The sequence below is a fragment of the Pagrus major genome, chromosome 7 (genome assembly GCF_040436345.1).
Source record: "Pagrus major chromosome 7, Pma_NU_1.0".
Taxonomy (NCBI): Eukaryota; Metazoa; Chordata; class Actinopteri; order Spariformes; family Sparidae; genus Pagrus; species Pagrus major.
The window spans coordinates 27531621-27551810 of record NC_133221.1 but is presented as its reverse complement, the minus strand read 5'-3'; the positions used below and the strand labels follow the sequence as shown (position 1 = coordinate 27551810).

At 41.6% G+C, this 20190-nt stretch overlaps 1 protein-coding gene across 1 annotated transcript in view; it reads right to left on the bottom strand.

The window, feature by feature from the left end:
* LOC140999798 (plexin-A1-like) overlaps nucleotides 1–20190 on the bottom strand; it is a 255076-nt gene that overhangs the window by 60761 nt on the left and 174125 nt on the right. The window contains exons 12-15 of the mRNA XM_073470337.1: nucleotides 10348–10499; nucleotides 8622–8742; nucleotides 8350–8486; nucleotides 5229–5396 (exon numbers count right to left, since the gene is read on the bottom strand). Of these exons, the coding sequence (XP_073326438.1) occupies nucleotides 5229–5396; nucleotides 8350–8486; nucleotides 8622–8742; nucleotides 10348–10499 (578 nt within the window). The remainder of the gene's footprint in view (nucleotides 1–5228; nucleotides 5397–8349; nucleotides 8487–8621; nucleotides 8743–10347; nucleotides 10500–20190) is intronic.

Sequence of the window (20190 nt, the reverse complement as noted above, 5' to 3'; positions counted from 1 at the left end):
CTACAAGCCTCGACAGCAGTGTAATGGTGATATGAAGCAGAATCTCTTTATGTCTTGAATAGTCTGGCTGGCGAATGCTCGACACTCATCTCTCACTCTGATCCAAGTTCAGCAAACGGTTATGATAAGGAAGGGAATGGAGAAGGTAGATGTACCGTCTCTGGTGTTGTTGGTAGATAAAAGGAATCATGCCTGCCATTCTTCTCAGCTAAAGTTTGTTATGTCTTTCAGCAAGTTGCCCATTACTAGCTAAGGAAAATGAGCCATTCATCCTAACAGCACAGTCTCTCACAGTAAGATGTGATTGTAGACGTTATGGGGGCATCAGGTCTTTGAATGGCAGTTCAACGTGTCATACAGTATTTCTGTGTTTGCTTCCAACAGACAAACATTTCACATTTACTTTTTGTTACACAGTATTCTTGTCATTTCTGCTACAGTACCGTAATCTTCAAGAGCCACATTCAGCTTTAGTGGCTGGAAGTGGGACACTTCAATTCACTGTGGCTGAGTGCCATGAAACTCTGCCACGATGTGGTAAAATTAATTTAATATAAATCAAGTGCGTTCCGTTGAGCAGAGTCTAATTAACGTTAAGAAGTGTAAGTCGTAATATTGTGTACTGTAACTTCCATCTAAACTCTTTTAATGTTTTTTTTTTTTTTTTTAATCTCATTCCACTTTGAATGCAAATTAGTTTCCTGATGTGTCACAGCGAGGGAATGTACTCTTGGATTTTCCGTCTTCTAGTTTGGACTGTTGCCATGATTTATTTAACAGATTTATATGTTAATAATTGATATGTAAACTGTAAATAATTCTGCAAAATTCCTTTGTAAAATAGGTTTTACAGTGCTAACAAAATGAGAAAAGTGAGCTGCAAAAGAGAGATGTGAGGACCAAGAGAGCAGAGGCCACATTCAAATGACCTGACTGTTTTTTAACTGACGTTTATGCCATTGCCACAAATCTTAGGCAGAGTGCACTTATAGCACTGCTTGTCCTCTGCCTCCTTTCTCCTCCTCCCCTCCCCCCCTCCTCCTCAGCTTGACGTATATTTGTGCTGAGTCCCTCTGTCCCTGTTGCTCCTCTCTTTGTCTAAGTGAGTCTCTTTAGCTCGGGTACATGCTTCAGGGAACAGACAACAAGACAATCAGGATAAACTCTTGAAGATAGCTGGGGAAATCCAACCACTGTTGTTAGTGTTGCTCTCTGTCTGCTCCCTCCCTTCCCCTCTTGCCATCTCCGTGCCGCCTTTACATTTCAGCACTCCCTCTGCTTTCCATTTTCTCACAATTTCTTTTTTTCTACAAGAGGAGATGCTTGAAGACTACCTGTAAGTCGACTGAAAGCACCTGTTTTTATTACATTGAATGGGGGCAGATTAGCTAGACATTGCCAAAATTAAACATAAATAACAAATAATGGCTAAGATGAATTTAACACGCTCTTAGGGCAACGTTATTTTATGGCAAAATCAGAATCACTTGCAAATTCAGTAAATGGAAGAAGCTAGCCATATCACACTATAGCTGTGTCGCACCATAATATGTTATTAAAGCTCTTTTGGGGCATAATATGCTCCACAAAGAAGGCATGGTTTATCAACAGTTGTGGGACAAAGGTCAATTGTACAAATAATCAGTGAAATCTTTTGAATAGACAGTGTGTGTCCAGTAAGCAAGCAAGCTAATGGGCTTGTTAACGGATACTTGTACCAGGCACTTAGCTAGTTAGCTAGCATGAAGAGCTTCTTCTTACAATCCTGAGAAACAAATGCCAGGAAAAACAAAAAGAAGCTTGGAAAGCTAATGTGACTCACTAGTGCTAGCATGTTCCCAGCTTGCTAGCAATAGCTGTCCAACTACAATAGTGAACCAAATATCCCTGCCACAACGCTACGCCTCTACCTCATTGGCGTACACATGTAGATGTGAATTATATGATTCGAGCAACTGCAAGATAGCTAGCTAGCTATGAAGAGATTATTTTCTCCTCTACAATAACTCTGTATCAAATAAAATGATGTACAATCCTGGGAAGAAAATGCCAGGAGGCAGTAACAGCACAGTACAGAGAACAAAGGAAAGAATCTTGGATAGCTACTGTGACTAACTTGTGCTTGCATGTTTCTAGCTGGCTAGCATGTCCATTATTAGCTCTCCAACTACATAGTTAACCAGCTATCCCAGCTAGCCCAGTTTGTGAACACACGTGGATGGATGCGCCTTGCTGTGCCACTTTCCAGTGCGACCTGAAGTAAAGTTTCCGGATATTATGGGAGCTGCCTACTTGTTCCCTAAACACCTATAAGCCTATTTACAACTGGCTTTAGGGCCTACCCAGTAAAACCAATTTCGTACTGGGTACCTCTGTGCAGCAGCACCGGAGTCTGCTTTATATACCCTGCCAGTTTGGGAGAAGATTTGGATATTTAGAAATTGCTTCTCTAACCTCTGCTGCTGCCCAGATATCTTCCCTCAGTATCCCAGATGAGCACTCCTCATTGATGAATTTTTGAAGTGCTCTGTCTTCTTCCTAAATGGAATATCAGCCAAGTACAATGATAATGCCCCCCCCACCCCTCCCTTCGCCTCCCTTTCCCTTCTCACTGTCTTTTATCCACTCTTGCCATCATCGCCCAAGCACAATGATAATGCTCTCCAGGCAGGCATGTGTTCGCACAAAGTGTCTACCTTTGTGAGTCAGATATAAACCAATATGATATCACAGCTGACTGGTTCGCTATACTTTCTACCTGAGCCAACATGTGATACTGCGAGAGAGGGCACTGGCTGAAACGCATCAGCTAAATGAAAGCTTCCACTAGCTGGAAGCAACACACACACTTTGTCTATCACAGTTTGTGCGCTGTTTGTGAAATGTGTGTGTGTTGTTTGGTGGTTTTCTCAGCCAGATGGAGAGAGATCTGGGGCCAAACATCAGGGACTCTGGGAATTAGTGGGGTGTGCGTCTATGTGTGTGTGTGTGTCTGTGCGTGCGTGCATGCATGTGTCTTCTTTTATGCAGGATCATCACCCCAGGGCGGGCTTCCTCAAGTAGAACCCCAGTTTGAGCTGCAGTCGCACATACAAAAACACCCTCACAGCAGGTGTGCTGGGCAGTGATTGGGCCTCAGCTGTTGCTCGGCCAGTCCTACTGGGCAGAAGGAGCAGGGCAGGATTCATCAACACTCTTTTCTAACCAGCTCTGCATCTATCTGCTACCATCTACTGATGAGTCACCACAGGGAAGAAAGCAACACAGGGCAGGACAGAAAGGAGCAGGAGGGAGGGAGGTAGAATGATGGGAGACAGGCCAAGATGGCTGCACATTTCAAGTAAATGACTGCAGCCACATCATAGGAGGGGTAATAGACTAAAATGTTCTGAAGAAAAATCTTGACTTTGATTAACATCCAGTACTGGGGTAGCAGCAGAGAGATCAAAACCATGTGAACCCCAGAAGGATAAAAAACTGATTACTCCTCAAAGAATATATAACAGAACAAACGTATGTAGAGTGCACTGATTGTTTTGTTATCATGCAATGTTCTGCTGGGAAACCCTGGGTCCTGGTACTCACGTTGATACGACTTGTAGCGCACCATCCACCCAATCACTGCTATAGATCAAATACACACTCACAGCAACACTCAATGGCAACGGACAACGTGCCCTGCCAACCAAACAAACTGCTCAGGAATGGCCTGAGCAACGTGACTAAAAGCTCAAGGCAGTGACCTGGGGCGTTCGAAGGGTGATTGATAAGTTCATGGCCTAAGGTGGAAGGAGTCAACATAGTCCCTACTACATTCACACATTTAGTTGTTTAGGGGCCGGTGTCTTGGACTTCCAGGAAGTGGTCCACATCAGTGATAATGTCACTCCCTCTGCATTTTGTAGAAGAGGTAGTAGTCTGAGGATCAAAACAGGCAAATAGTGAGGGTGTTGGACAAGTTCAAATCTGCATTCCTGGACGGCAGCCATAGCCACTGTGGACTCGCGGGCTTGTCCATTTTCTCAGACAGTGCTGACTTGCAATTTTTTTAATTACCCAAAACAGAAATACCACCGAAGTTATTAACTTGAAACTTTCTGCATAATCACTCATAGAGTTGGACTGCATTTCCATGGATTGAGAGCTGTATAACTCGCCTCCTTCTACCTCAGACCATGAAGTTATCAATCGCCCCTCATACTTGGTCCGCAACGATGGTTGAGTAGGCAGTGCGTGTCCAGTGGCATCCACATGAATGTCAGGACCCAAGGTTTCCCAGCAGAATATTGCACTGAAACAAGATGATCCATGTTATCCCCTCCACCTGTACGTCATTTTAATCTTGTGGCTGATCGGTGTATACATATACGGTATAAATAAAGCCCGGGCTGAATAGGGCTTTGGAAAAGCCACTGAGGTCAGGGCTTGGTTCTTTACTACTAACCCAAGTCCCTCGATGCCACTATATTTACTTTAATGTCAAAGTCTTTGCTGTGTCTTCCTCCCCAGTGACGCTCCTGTCATGTTCAGCGCTGAACAGTGGAGTGTCTTTATTTATTTAGTAGGGGGATATATAGTACTGGCAGGCGGTGGAAAGCTGAATTTCAAACTGAGACTTGTATTAGGTTAGGCATGGAACTTCAGCCTCGCAGACCGTCAGCTGATCAGTATTAGCTTAACATCCAAACAATCCATGGGCTGTATAACTTGACAAGCTGACTCTCCCCATTTTTCGATCACCCATGCTGCTGCTACTGCTGATGATTTCCTCCACTAAAACACGTCTCGCTGGAGCCAGATGAAAAATCTCCCGAGGCACAGTCAATTTAGCTCTATCCAAACCCGCTGTCAGAGCTCTCATCTAGCATTTAGCTCTGCTCGGACTGCTTCAAGAACCCTTTCTGAGATTCGTCCTGCTAATGCTGCTGCATCACAAGCAGTGGTGTAGACGTCAAGGTCCAAACCTGGTCCTCAAGACGTGGGCCTTACAGAATGTCTACCCTGCAGTCGTTTTTGGTTCAGTGCATTTATTGAGCTCCCTGCAGTCACTATCTAATGCTGCTTGAATCCATGTTGTTGTTAGAATTTGTCAAATTTCCTCTGTCAACCAAACACTGTTATTTGATGAAATGGTAAATTGCCCAAACACAAGATAATGAGTCATGCTATCCTGTTTAAAAGCCCCGGTTGAACTACTAATGGGAATTGTGAACACAAATGGACCTTACCTTGCAATGCTCCAGTCAGGTTCAATCCTCAGGACAGTGGGGTCGTCCGTGTAGTTGAACTTGACCTCTGGGTTTCTGAGCTCAGCATCGTCGATGTCCACCAACACCGAAGCACTGCCCGGTGCTATTCCAGCTGGTGTAACGCACACTATCTCACGGGCGTTCCTCCTGGAAGGACAGACAGAGGAAAATTTAGAAGAAGGTGATCCCACACATTAGACAGACAGCTAGAGGGTGGCCAAAATCAATGTCAGTCACACGATTGCTAAAAAGCCCTGTGGCACACTGCGAAAGCTGAAGTTCAAATGACAATGTCATAAGACACTGCTGTGAACTGATGTTTGAAAGATATTGAGAGTTTGTCTTATCACAGGGATTTCTAATAAACAGAGAGATCTAAGACACAAATAGATACAAGACTTTAGAGAAAGTAAAAGTGAAGTGGAATCATTTCAGAGAAGTAAACAACCCACACTTCACCAGAGAGAACAACAGAGGAAACCCTCGACAATATCCAGCAGGGAAGCCGTCTGACAGAGTTTGATCACACTAAAAACAGAATTATAATAATAAAGAGCCAATTATTACTTTCTGGTGCCAGGCCGTTCCTTAAACACTGAGGTCCAAGCTGAAGCATTGACATATTTAATGACTTGCTCATTGTGCTTGTAATTAACAGGGTCCAGTCTGGGAAGCCAATTAGTCTCATTTTCTTAAATCCATATTGTAACCCCTTAATTTGATTAGATAATTCCACTCGTGACCAACGCACTTCAGTCACAAAGCCAGTCAGGTCCTGCTAAATGAACCCCCTCCTGGCCTGCTTTTGAATACAGCAGTGCCATTAGCAACAATATATATTATGTGTGTGCATTGTACTGTCTGTGGCCACATTTATGGCTGGTATTAACATGTGATCCATTGGATAACAACATCCGGTCCACTTGTGTATGCATTTACACCCAGTATTAATAAGACTTCCCTTTCTGCCCGCACTGTGATCTGATCTCAGTATGCAAATGTGCCGGCAGGCTTTAAACACGGCACGTCCCAGGTGAGGAGAAGCAGTGTAGTGGATGAGAATCATTCATTTTTAAATCAATAAAGAGGGAAGACTTGCTAGCTGCTCTACAAGGTGCAGGTTTTGCCAGGCTTGCTTAAACTAGCAGGAAGAGGCGCCAAGTAGATTCTGTACTGAAAAATGTGGTCACATTGTAAGGACCGCATTTACACCTGGCTGAGATCCAATCACAATGCGAGCTAGACCACATCTGAGGGTGGTGTGATTCAGATCACATAGTGTAAATGGGGTCTGTTTGTAAGGCTGTGTCAGATGAATTTGCAGAATCATGCAGAATTTGTCCGTTCCTGTTTGTTCGTGTCAAGCCTCCAACCCAAAGTGACGGTATTTGACAACCTCGCAACGAGACTGAACGATCAACTATCTTTTTCTAGAATCGTTGACACCAGGAAACATCCTGAACACAGACAATACAGGGAGAGGGTAAGGTTTCTGTACATACAGACACCACCAAACACTTCTAGTGGGTGGGTCATAAATGAAGATTCACAGTTATTTTTCTATACACAGATATATTTTATTTTTTGCAATATTTTGAATTATATTTGAATACCTAGACATTGTTGAAGGATATGTCAATACTTAAGGTGTTAATAATTAATCAAACTGATATTAGGACATTTGAGCTATTTAGTAACCTCAATTTGTGTTGGATTAGTTACTGAAGAGCGACTGATGGGAACAATTAAGTCATTATTTAGGCATATTTATGATTAATCAATAATTGATTGTTAAGTCAGCTGACTATTGATGAAGATATTGTTTGAAATTTGCATCCGCAGTCGATAACAAATATTGATCACAGGGATGTATATTATGACTGGTGCAACCTCTTTTTTGTATGAAAAGAAATGTGATGTTTTTAGTGTAGGGAGGAAGAGAGAGAATGGAAACAGAGAAGTGAAGCCATGTTTAATGAAGTTTACACCTGTTATGATTGGTTTACTGACAAGGATCAACGCCACCGGTCACAAACACCGGGGGGAGGGATGAAGAGTCGGTGTGTTTCTGTGTGTGTGTGTGTGCGTCCATGCTTGCATGTCCCATAGGCAAAATAACATTTTCAATTGCAGTCTTGAGTGCAGTCCCCAGTAGCTACATTATCTAATATGTATTTAGCACAGTTGAGTGGTGTCTGCTTTTCTGGGCCATGACTTCACAGGAGCGTGTGTGTGTGTGTGTGTGTGTGTGTGTGAGTGTGTGTGTACTTAAATGTAGTGTTGCACATTCTATTGTGCCTCTATATACCGTGGAAAGGGAGAGAGAGAGGAAAAAGCAAGAGAGAATCTACAATACCCACTCTCTCAAGTCCCTCGGCCTGTAACCATAGCAACCCCATTCACAAAGAACACATGCTCAAGCAACCTTCACAAGATGCCACGAGCACAGTCGCACAGTTAGGGTGTGACAGATAAAGACAGAGTTGAGGTGAGCGAGCGGTCTGTGTTGAAGTGGAATATCTGTTGGATTACTGCGAGGACGCTGCAGCACTGAAGTGACTGCTGTGACATCAAAGCTAGCATACAGTTGCTTCAAATAGAGATTAGCTATGAGAGGCTAATCCATGCATTTGACATGCAGGCAACTGTGGTGATAGTTTGGATTTTTTTTTTTTTCATGCACTAGATTAAAGGGAAGCCTGTGTGAGTGCAGACAAAGAGATGCACACACACCTAAACACAAACATTCATGATCCCACACACACTCACACACAAGTATCCTAACCTGACACACAGATTACATGCTTACAAGTGCGTGTAATATCTTTATGATAATGACTTTCTTTGCAATGCACACAGGCGAATCTTTTAAACAGAGCATGTTTATTTATGCACATATATTCTTTCTCTTTATTTATTCATCTTCTATATTATCTACACTACCTTAAGTCATAATTATGAATTTGTTTTACCATCGTAAGCACTCGTTTTATGGGTCTTATTCTTATCTAAATCCTATTCTCCTCTGCTGTGATCGGTCCAATTTCCCCACAGCGACGATTATTATTTAATTTAAATGTAAAACAGCACTGTTCCTCACTTTTTGAAGTAGCAGGGCTGCGGTCCAATGCTGACAGACACGTAGCTGCCTGCGTTGAGGTAGCTTCCCTCGATGGTGACCCGGGTGCCGCCAGAAATGGGCCCCTGAGATGGCTGGATACGGGTGAAGAACGGCGACTAGAAAAGAGAGAAAAAAAATGTAAACAGAGGCGTCATTCTCATGCATATAAAAAGAAAAAATCAAGAGGAACATCATCATTTTTTGAGTCATCATGGTCCTTGTCGATTAAAGATCCCTTTAATGGTCCTTACCACAAAAGTGAACGGCCTGGGCGACAGGGCTCTGTAGTCGTTGACGCAGTCTCTCACACACACCTCAACCTGAGCTTCCTGGACCCTGTAGCTGGTAGCGTCGTTCAGCAGACACACTATTCTGTAGAGGGAAAGTTAAAGGGATTAACAGAGAAAAGGGGAGCAGGGACACATCAGTGACAAATTCTTAATTATTTGGGCCTTATTGAAAATCTTGCAAATGTTTTTCTTTAAGCTTTTTCTTTCATGTGTAAAAATCACTGACTCCGTTTGTGCCAGTGAGATCAGATCACCAGTGGTCTCCTGAGACAAATATTAATTCCAGGTATGAAATGACTTTGAGCTCTCTACTTGAGACTGGATCACCAAAGTAGCCTCATAGTTTATAGTAATGCAGCACAGTGAGGATATACAGTAGATGTTTCATAGAGGACATGAGAGTATATGTTGTGGATCTTCCTGTTTGCCACTGAGAATAGTTGAGCAACTTAAGGCCTCATAACCAAAGAAAGTTTTTATATCCTGTGGACACTTCTCTCACCTCTTACTCTCACTTCGTCCACATGAGCACCCTCTCTCTCTCTCTCTCTCTCTCTGCGAGTCTGCATCACACTTCTTAAATAACTGATGGTTTTTATAATGCCTGTTTTAGGTGGTGCAGCTCCCCCCAGCACCCATACTTCCCAAGAGAGAGTAGAAGGTCAGGGTCGGCTTGTTGATGTTCTAGTAAATCTTTCTCATTTTTATCTGAACTTTTTTCAACTCTGCTTCTTATAATTTGCAGTAACAGTTGCAGAGAAATCTAACACCTACCACCAAATCTCTGACATCAAATGCAGCTACAAACTGTACCTCACAATGTACCAAACAATACCATAATATCAACAGCAAAAGCAAGGACACACAATACTACAGTATCACAGCCACATGAGATTTACCTTCAGTTGCTGTAGTGTGTACTAAATGAGCTTTCAATCACATGACTACAGAAGGCTTTGTATGCATTTTACAAACCAAAATACCTGACACAATACATTTCAGTCCGTGTTTCAGGAGTGGCAACAGACAGAATAAAGAAACCACAAAGACTAGGAGGGATGAGGGAAATATAAAAAACACATCCTGTTTAAATTGGTGCGGGGGTGTCAGGAACAATGTGTTAAATAACTCATGTGTGTGTAATATTTGAATAGAGATGCCCTCTATCTCAACATGCTTCATTTCCCAACTAACTGCACTACGGAGGGATTGTTTGATCTGCGTGAACTCAATTCCTCAGCCGTGTAGGACCCCGCAGAGGAGTAAATGTCAGGATGGAGGGATGAGAGAAATAAAGGGAAGAGCATATGTAGGGAGTAATGGAGGGGAACAACAGATGGAATTTACAGACAAAAAAAAAAAAAAATACTCTGATGTCACTGTCTTTTCAGCTGCCGGAAAAGGCTGCATGGGCACCTGCACACGAGAAAGATGTTTTCTGGTTGACATTTTTTCTGTTGTTTGATTGGTCGGGATGAGAGAGGAGCTGGTTGCTGCTGCCTTTGGTGTGTGTCCTCAGATCTGCGAGTGTGTGTGTTTGTGAGAGACAATTGCTGTCTGCATGTGTCTGCAAATGCATTCATCTGTGTTTTTAAGCTTTATGAGCGTAAACCTCTGAAGTTTTCACAGATAATGTATTTTACGTGCATGTTGGTGTGTGTTTGAGTACTGGTGTGTATTGACGTACCTCTCTGCGCTCACATACTCCTCCTCAACAGGCACGCAGGGCACCTTGCCCAGCCTGACGCCCATCTGGATGTCTCTGAACTGCAGACCGAGGTTCTCCCCCAGGATGGTCACCCTGGTTCCCCCTTGGCGAGGCCCAGTCTCAGGGAACAACTGGATCAACAAGAGGTGGAGGACAGAGGTCAGAATGGATGGAAGAGGAGAGGAGATAGAAAAACAGTAGAAGAGGGTACGGAAAAGAGACGAAACAAAGACACTGTTCAATATTTTGTACATTGCTGACACATAAAGAAACACACTTTGGACACAAAATGTATCGACAGTTTCATTTGCTGTCGGAAAATAGTCTCCAAATATGTCATAGCATGGACAATTCTACAGAAACAGGCATGGACAAGCATGAAAACAGTCAAAACAGACAGCCACTGGCCTACACAAACAGGCACACACACCATATGGAATTGCCCATATCAGGTGATTCAAGTTTTAATGAAGAAAAATCACCCTCTTGGCATTGAAAAACAATGAAAATGAGATAAAGAGAGGGTGCAAAAACAACTCGCGCTGACATACAGGACCGAACCGGCGTAATCTCGGGGGTTTAATTGAAACTTATTACGGCGGCTTGGCTTCGTCGGCGGGGCTGTGGCGGTGTAACGCTCAGTCGCGCCGCCGAACCATAATGTGATTTATCTAGCCAGATTATGGCGCGTAACGGGGACAGGTGTGGTGTGACAAAACAAATATGGTGACTGATGGACGGTGGCTGTCACAAACACGCACACACACATTACAGCACTGGCGTGCACACACACACACACACACACACACACCTAATCCCTAACAAGCATCATGAGGTAATTATGTGTAATCTGTCCATTGCCCTGTTCTCCTGCAGTGCTTGGCTGAGCAGACAGCACAGTGTGGAAATGCAAACTCAGGCGGCCGACAGTATGGAGGCAAAGTGCTATTATTAAACCACAGACAACAGACTTTGACAAATGGTGATTTCAACAGTGTGGACTAGTTTGCGGAATGACCGATTTGTCTTGCCAGAAAACATGAGATTCAAACTTTTGTGCAAAGAGAGTCAGCTGAGATCCAAACACTTTTCTGCACCCTGCTTCAGAACCAAAGGCCACACTGTTGGCTAATGTGTCAGTGGAGCAGCTGGAGGCTAAATGCCTTGCTCAAGGGCACCTCATTAGTAGTCACTGATAAAGAGAAGAGCAATGCCCATTGACTTTCTCCACAAAAAAGGTATCCAGATGGTCCAGAGTTTTCATATGCAACCTTTAGTCTAATGTACGGACAAACATATGGGGTGTAATGTTACAGTATAATACAATTAATGGGGAAAATGGAGAAAATTAAAACAGAACATTAGAATGGAAAAGTGGAAAATGGCAAAGTATAAATGAAAACAATCAAATTTGAACTTTAAATGTAAAAGATTTAATTGAAATTGAAAGACTGAATTGAGCTTTTGCCCCAAAGCCAGTAGTAACAAGCTCAGTGCTTCATATAAAACTAGAGTTACAGCCTCCAATTGTACGCCTCCGTAATATCACTGAATACTGGCCAGAACATTATCATGACACAGTGAAGTTGACCTTTGAATTCATATGAATCGTTGTGTAAGGGCCAAACTTTGTGAGGTCCTTGACCTTTGACCACAGATTTCTAATCAGGTCATTCTTGAGTCCAAGTGGTAAGTTTGTGCCAAGTTTCCTCAAGATGTTCCTGTGACAAGGCTATCGCAAGAATGTGATGTCATGAGGTAACTGTGACCTTTGACCTTTGACCACCAGAATCTAATTAGTTCATCAATGTGTCCACGTGGATGTTTGTGCCAAATGTGATTCCCTCTCGACGTTCCTGAGATATGTCGATCATAAGAATGGGACAAACAGACGGATGGATGGAACAACCCGAAAACATAATGCCTCTGGACACAGATATTGTCAGCGCGGAGGCATAAAAACAAAAGTTAAAGCCTCTATGAGTAGAATTTGAATACTTGGCAACTCCCAGCGGATGAGATTATGTCCAGGATCATCTCATATTTCTACAAATAAAACTTAAGCCATCAGAATAATTTAAAAGATGCTACAATAACATAAAAATACCAATAATTGAATATATCGAGTCCCAAATGATTCTTTCAAATAAATTAAACATTTATCTTAGCCAGCAAGCCACCAAATAATAGCACAACAGACTGCCAGACAAAGCCCATTTTGGAAGCTCTTGCATGTAAGGAACAAAAACACAATACCTTTGGCAGCATCATGCGAGAACAGATAATACACACATGGATGGACAGTCTGTGACAAAAAGACAGTCCTTCAACAACAGCCACTCAGCTCCAATCAGGCAATATTAGCTACTGTACGAGGTAAAACTGTCACGAAATAATCATAAATATATGAAATGCCATGTGTTTGTTTTTGGTAACATGTACCTGATTTGCCACAATAGAAAACAGGCTCCAAAACAACACAGTAACTGAAGTGAATCAAGAGACCAAAAGCGAGAGCAGTGTGGCCAGTAATAATGCTCCCTACTATTTGGAAGCAGACTCACATTGGAACCTCAGGCGCCAGTAGAGCCTCAGCACTTTGGTTCCACAAACACAATAGCTGGTAAACACTGACCAGAGTGAGTAGCCATCAAGCTCTAGGGTACGATATGGACAACAGATGTCAGGGCGTGGAAATGGGGTTTCAGATGGTTTTGGAAGAATGAAGCTATGATACCACAAAACACAATATCAGCCTGCCACCAAGCCCTGGGATATAAACACTGGCAGAGCCACAGACAGACAGGCAACAGAGAAAGAGAGGGAAGAGTGCTGTTAAAAGGGATTACCACCATCATCTGAGGGGGGCACTAAAAGGGGGCCAGTGAAGAGTATGGGAACATATACTATCACACCATGAACGCACACAATAGTCACCAGGCTGTGGCAAAAATGCCCGAGGGAATGTAATGCTTACTATAAACATACTTTATATTGGAACAGTTTTGATGCTGAAATATTTTCATGACCAGTGTGAAGCACATTTCAGAGAGAAGTGTAGATTCCCTTGCACACATGGTACAGCTTATAATGCACATTGTACAAATTGTTTAAACCACTGACAGCATGAAATCTGGACAAAGCCTCCAGGTCTGAGAAGTGAGGCCACTGAAGAAGTGCCTGAAACCTCCATTCTTTCTAATGGCCAACTGGGTGCAACTCCACTGGTTTCAAAAAGGAAGCCCAACTGTATGTAAGCTTATGAGAAAATGACCCTACTTCTCACTTGATTTATTACCACAGTAAACAGTTTCTTACTGGGCTTATGGTATCAGTTGCTAGTTTCAAGTCTTATCAATACAGCATGGTGTTAACTTTGTTGTTGTTGATGCTTGGCTGGACCTAAACCTCTCATTACTGAAGTGTGGATTAAAACCTAATTGGGCGAAAAAAAAAAGCTAATCACAGCAGTGGCCCATTGGTTTGAGAACTACCATTTTAAAAATGGCGACAGCCATAATGCCAAACTCAAGGCTTCTAGTCCACAAACCAATGGGTGACGTCCCGGTGGGTTTATGCTTGGTTTAAAGTCAGTGTTAGGGTGGACATTCACCTCTCGTTATTGGAGTATGGATTAAAACCCAGTTGGGCCAGAATATGGCCAATTGGAGCAGTGGCCCATTTGGCTTGTGCCCTAATTCTAACAACAAAAACAGTACATTTGTGATCTATAGAGGCCGGGTAATGACAGAGAAACAGGGAAAACACCATCTCCTTAGTTGTCAACAGACCACATCTCTTTAATTCATAAATGTGGTTTTGTACTTTCACATGTAGTTTTGTAGCTTCATTAGTATGGCGTGGGCATTGACAGGATTTGAAGATACAATGTCAGCTACAATATTCATATACAAAATAAGGTTTTCTGGTCCTGTCTAACGTTTTAGGTGGAAGCTATACTAATCATAAACATCATCTCTAGAGATACCACATTTACTGAATGTAGCTATAGTATCATGATGGATCCCAAAATGGAAAAGGAAATCTCAACATCCCTCAAAATCTTTGAGCGGGGAAGCACTGAAGAGAAAATGAAAGTGCTGGTTGCAACTCACCTAACTGAACAGTGATGCCTTACATACTAAATGGAGCAAGGATTCTTAAATAAGCAATAACATTTCCTCTAGTAAACCCTGTCGTGATCTCTAGCTATGCATCTGAAATATGATCATTGTGGGACAGAAGATAGAGCCAGACCACTACACCTCCTAGCTCCTAAAAGAATGTAATGGTTGTGTATCATCATATCATATCATATCTGAGAGTGGATTTCCATTGGAACGTCAGAAACTCTTGGAAGTATTAAGTATGGCACCACATAACAAGATAACCAGTTCTCACTGAGCCTGTGGGCATGCCAGCAGACGCCACAGCGTGGAAATGGAACCTCAAGCAGCTTTGGACTCATGTTGCAGTGATCTGACACAACACTACTGCATTAAAGCACATAACCACCACTCTCTGGGGAATGTAAAGTACAGATGCCCTGAAGTTTAAAACAGACCTCAGGCGGTTTTGGGAGGATAGGGATTTGATATGACACAACCACATTGAAGCACTAACTAAGAAGCCATAGGACACATCTGCAAAAGGATAACAACTATAATTGTTCCTTATGAGAGCCTAAATGATCTAGGATTCAATTGACACAAGGACCGCAAATGCTTGGGGGTTGCATACTAGCATAACACAGTCTCTGCCAGCTACTAGCCACTAACCACGAAACCCTGGAGCTGATCAGCTAAAAGCCTGATATTCAGACTCAATGGCAAGTCAGTCTGACGCTGCATTCCTTGTTCATGTGTTTTGTTTTGGGGCGGATTTGATGACTTGGTGTCTGGCTGCTGGTCACTTTCAGTCAACACTGAGGCAATATTAGCCAGTACAGTTAGCCTAAGTTAAGCCAGTTTTGCACAGAACCACAGTTGAAGTTGAGATGGATGATGAAAAACAGGAGTTCCCATCACCAAGTCCATTGTTTTCCACCTTACAGCTGGCGAAGAGTTTGGCTGTGTATTAATGTAGTCTATGGGAGCCCACAGCTTTGGAAGTAGCAATAAATCCAATTAATCTTTTCCTCTCTGACATATTTTTCTTCCTGCTTTGGTCCGGCCCTTTCAAATACCGCTGACCAGGAATCCACAGGAGGTAAAGTACTGTGGCGTCGCTCTTTGGTGGTGTGGCCTTTATATTGCAGTCCTGGCCGCATAGTAGCCACATCAAATCATCAACATTACAGCAGTGGTTTCCTAGTAGTCTGTCATCCAGCCTGTGCACACATCGCATGCGTGTGCATATGTGTGTTCTGTTACATAGTAATCTTAATGTGGTCTGAGTGGTAACCAATAGCACATGAACCATGGAAGGCAAGCAGCTGTTAAAAACTGGGAAAGTTGTTTGTGTGGCCAGAAAATAGTTTGGGAATTCTGCGAAGGCATTCGAAGCAAACAGGGAGTACGGGAAACACTTTTTTTTTCCTTTCTTGGGAATACTGCCTCAAACAAATGATCTAACAGTGTACTTATATGTTCACTTATATGTACTTAATATGTTCAAATATTTGAAAAACCTGGGAATACTAAATTTGAGAATATCTTTTTTTCTTAACAATGGATCCTAGGTGTTTGGAGAATATAATAAGGATTCTTGTTTTCAATAGGATCAACTCTGCTGACACAGAGACCTAGCTGATGCTGTAGTCTTTTCTTTCCATTTGGAGTTACAGCAGTGGTGAAATGTAACAAAGTACATTTACTCAAGGTCCGTATCCAAAGGTTCAGTTTGTGAGAAAGTTCATTCAGCCAAATACTGACAGTTTGGGATTGTAGGTCAGATCGGCCATTATCTCAAAGTTTTTGACTTAAAAGTTAACTTTCTTAAAAATTGGACCATTAAGTACATATTTGAGTTGCTTGTACTTCCTTTTATTGCATGTATTTCCAGTTTGTACAACTTGATACTTCTACACCAATATGTCTCAGAGGCAAATATAAAATAAAAAAAAAAATAAAAAAAAAAACTGATTTACTAGTCTGACCTTTCTGATTACAATTTTTCATAGCCGTCCTGTCCAGTGAGAACAATGAACAGTATCTGGGAAACTGGTGTTGAATGTAAAATGATCTGTATGGGTTGAGAAAATTGTCCTCCTTTCTAAGCTTCATAAACCTTTATAAAAATGCATTGGCAAAAAGCTGAAAACAAGGATGTTCTCTGAACACCGTGAAAAACTGACTTTTTAGCACTGCTGCAGATTAAAATACCCCATAGTATATAAATTAGTTTAAATCAACTCAACATTAAACATCTAGAGCAGTAACATACAGCCTACACATTAATGCAGCAGCAAAATGTATCAAGTAAAAACATGTACGATAGTAAATAGTATTTTAAGTACATTTTGGTGATTTGATTTAGATGCCATTACTTTAAGTGAGGTTTTAAATGCAGGACTTTTACTTACTCTATTGTACTTGTACTTAGTACTTGTTCCACCACTTCCAGCAATACCCATGTGATTAACATGAACACTGAATGCATACAGGGCAGTCAGTAAACATGACCGAACCCGAAATTTAATGAAGTAACCTCATCTTTGCAATTGGTGCTATATATCCAATCTATGGTCTGTTCCTATCATCAGTCTAGATGGATAAATGTACCCATCATACTAGTTTATAGTCATCATTGGATGTTTTAGTTTTTTTAAAATAACTGATGTAGGCAACTTATTGTACTGTAATTGTTTTAATTACCCCGTTGAAGTCAACAGGATGACTGTTAAGCGAATAAGTACCTGTGTCCTGGTACTGAATCCAAAATGAATGGTAAATAAATCCTCAAGTCAAGGGAACAGAGACATCTCCTGGATATCAACATCTCTTATACTTTTTGGTTTCATAACTCCATTGACATTTATTACTCCCTGTTTCACTCCCCCACTCGCAGTATTATCGCAATATAAAAACACATAACTCTTACTCTGCCTTCTCCTTCTCATGCCCTTGTGTTCGCACAGAAACACACACCCAGACACATGCACAAACAAAGCCCATAAACAGGTAAATAGTCCTTTTTTTTCAATTTGTGAATGCATGCATTCAAAAACACATTCACATGGATGGTCACAGCATTAGGGCCAAACAGAAGATGTATATTTCAGCAGGTTTCGGGGTGTTGGAAAACAACAGAGATTCAAGAACAGAAAATGTTGTCTGCCTTCTCTATCATCACAGTACTATCATTTTCTAAGTCTCTCATTAGACTAATTTGTTCAGTAATAGTAAAGGCATTAACATTACTTTATGTCAGTGGCATCACCAGCTTTGCAATGACAAGAATAACAACCTCAGAGTCACGCTACCATGATCCAAAAGTATTGCCTGAACCAATTGCGTGACCTTAAAATGATGATTTGACTCGTATCAAGAGAGAAGTAGTCCCATATACTGAGATAAGGTCAAAAGACTTTTATAAAAAGCCTGCTTTCCCATGACATTAAGCTATTAAGTGTAAAACAGACAATTAAAAGACCAAAAATTGTATGTCTTGAGTAATTTGATCAAGAAATTAGGATTTAATGAGACTCTCTGCTCTTAAAACAAATGAGACTAGAAAAGACCAAGTGGGAATAGATTACTCCATTAATATCAAGATAATCATCTGATTCATTAAATGTTCATTTGAGGTAGAATCAATCAACCAGCTATAGAAGTAATATGTTTCCTTTGTCTTTTATTTCCTTACTTATCCGTCTAATACACAATGAAAGTACAGACAGAGAGAAAAGTAGGTAAAAAGAAAAGAACAGCAAACAATATATAAAAGAAACAAAACAGACATGAATGAACCTAAAAATCTCTCCGACTAGTCCTGGATTCTGACCCATACAGTCATCCAAACACATCACAGAGCCACAGCGCTCGACAAAAAATGAACACACCTAAAACACAGTAAAAAAAAAAAAAATCCAAACCAAACAAACCTCTACGTGCCTCTGTCTCTGGAGTGCCAGTTTGATGTAACAGTGAGTAATAATACCATTTCTGTGCCAAGGGCAGGCACAAGGTCCCAACATGAGAACACATTAAAATAGAGCAGCTTTCATTCTCGGTTCAGGACACGTAGGGCTTTCGTGACCACAGGGGCTTCAAGAAGGAGAGCTGACGCAACGGCCTATCAAGGCTTACCAGCGTTGGATCTCCGCAGGTGACACTACGCTCTTCACGAGTCGACAAGATTATGATGCGGCGCTCAAAGAGGCGGCGCTGCTTTTCTTTGTAGGTGATTTTAGAACTGTAACAGTGAAGAGAGATTTGATCAAAAGAGTTTCTTTTGGTCGTTGCCGACTTTGGATGTGGAATGTTGTTTTTTTTCTCTTTCTTGCCAACTGTGATGCGTCTGTTGAGTAATTTGGGTTGCCTTCACTTTGCGGGCTCGAAAGTATATTCTGTATATATTTGCATAGACGCAATACAAACTTCATTGTGTGTATTTATCATTTTCAGTAGATTCTTACATTTCAAAATGTCTGACACGTTACATTTTGTACAAGTCATTTAAAGTCTGAACGAATACCGAGCTGTTGCACAGAAGTGAAATAGCGGAGCAATATGCTTCATGTTTTTCACCTTGAGCTCAAAATAAACTGAGAAAATACAGTGGCTCCTGCTTTGAAAAGGGGAACAGAGAGGGACAATTGCATGATAAGTGCAAAATCTGGTATCATCTGTTTGGTCGTCAACATCATAATAAAAGACAAAATTTGACGAAAGTCAATTTTGCTGCTGTGAAAGCTGTTTTCAGCCGGTTTTAGACTGTAGCTGAAGATATCAGATATTTTTCCCAGAGAAGATTTTGGTTCCGGGTCAGTTTTATTCATATTCTTCTTAGCTGTGCCCCAGTGTTTCATTTTAATAATTATTTGGTAATGATTGTGTGGTTAGTGTTCATATTACCAATTGGTGGTGTACCGCTATGCATGACTATTTATTTTTGTATTAGTAAAAATTAATACAAGTGAAATGAATACAGGTCTAATGAAGTAAACTATGTTGATTTATTGATAATTAAACTGGCAATAGACAAGTGTCCCGCTTCAAAGTATTGTTGTGAAGTCATCTTGATTGCACAGTGTGATGAAACCATCTGCATTAACCCCCCCATGAACCTCGCTATCAGGCCCGTGGTCACGAGAAGAAGGAAGGTAAACAGGCAATCCATTTCTATTAACGACTAAATGATTGAACAAACTCACATTTTTTCCTGTCTTGTTGTTATTTGCGACTCTGAGGACAACAGAAACAATCCAGTTGTCTTTGCAACAGCGGCGCAACAATAATACCAATAGTACCTTGAGTTTATATTGTCCAAACTACTGATTAGGCCTTCAGTGTTATCACTCACTCACAGGTTTAGCTTCCAGGGGTTAGATGAATGCGCTACGTTGCCGATTTCTCGGTTCTCGTCTGACTGCAGCAAAGAGATCACAGCTCATGCTGGTGTCTGTCAACTGCCAACGTAGCATCAGACTCCATGTTTTGAGAACTGGCTCATGAAAAATCATGTGATTTCCTCCACAGACTTCTCTCTGATTTGGATCACACACTGTTCTGTCTGAAAAGAGGCCATCAGTCTCGTTCCGTCTACCTGGCAACAGTTCCCCATTAACAAGTGGAGCGGGTGGTGTGTGTGTGTGTTTGCGCTATTTGTCTGATTTGTGTGGGAGAGACCTAAAAAAATAACTTTAAATGTAAGTGTCCA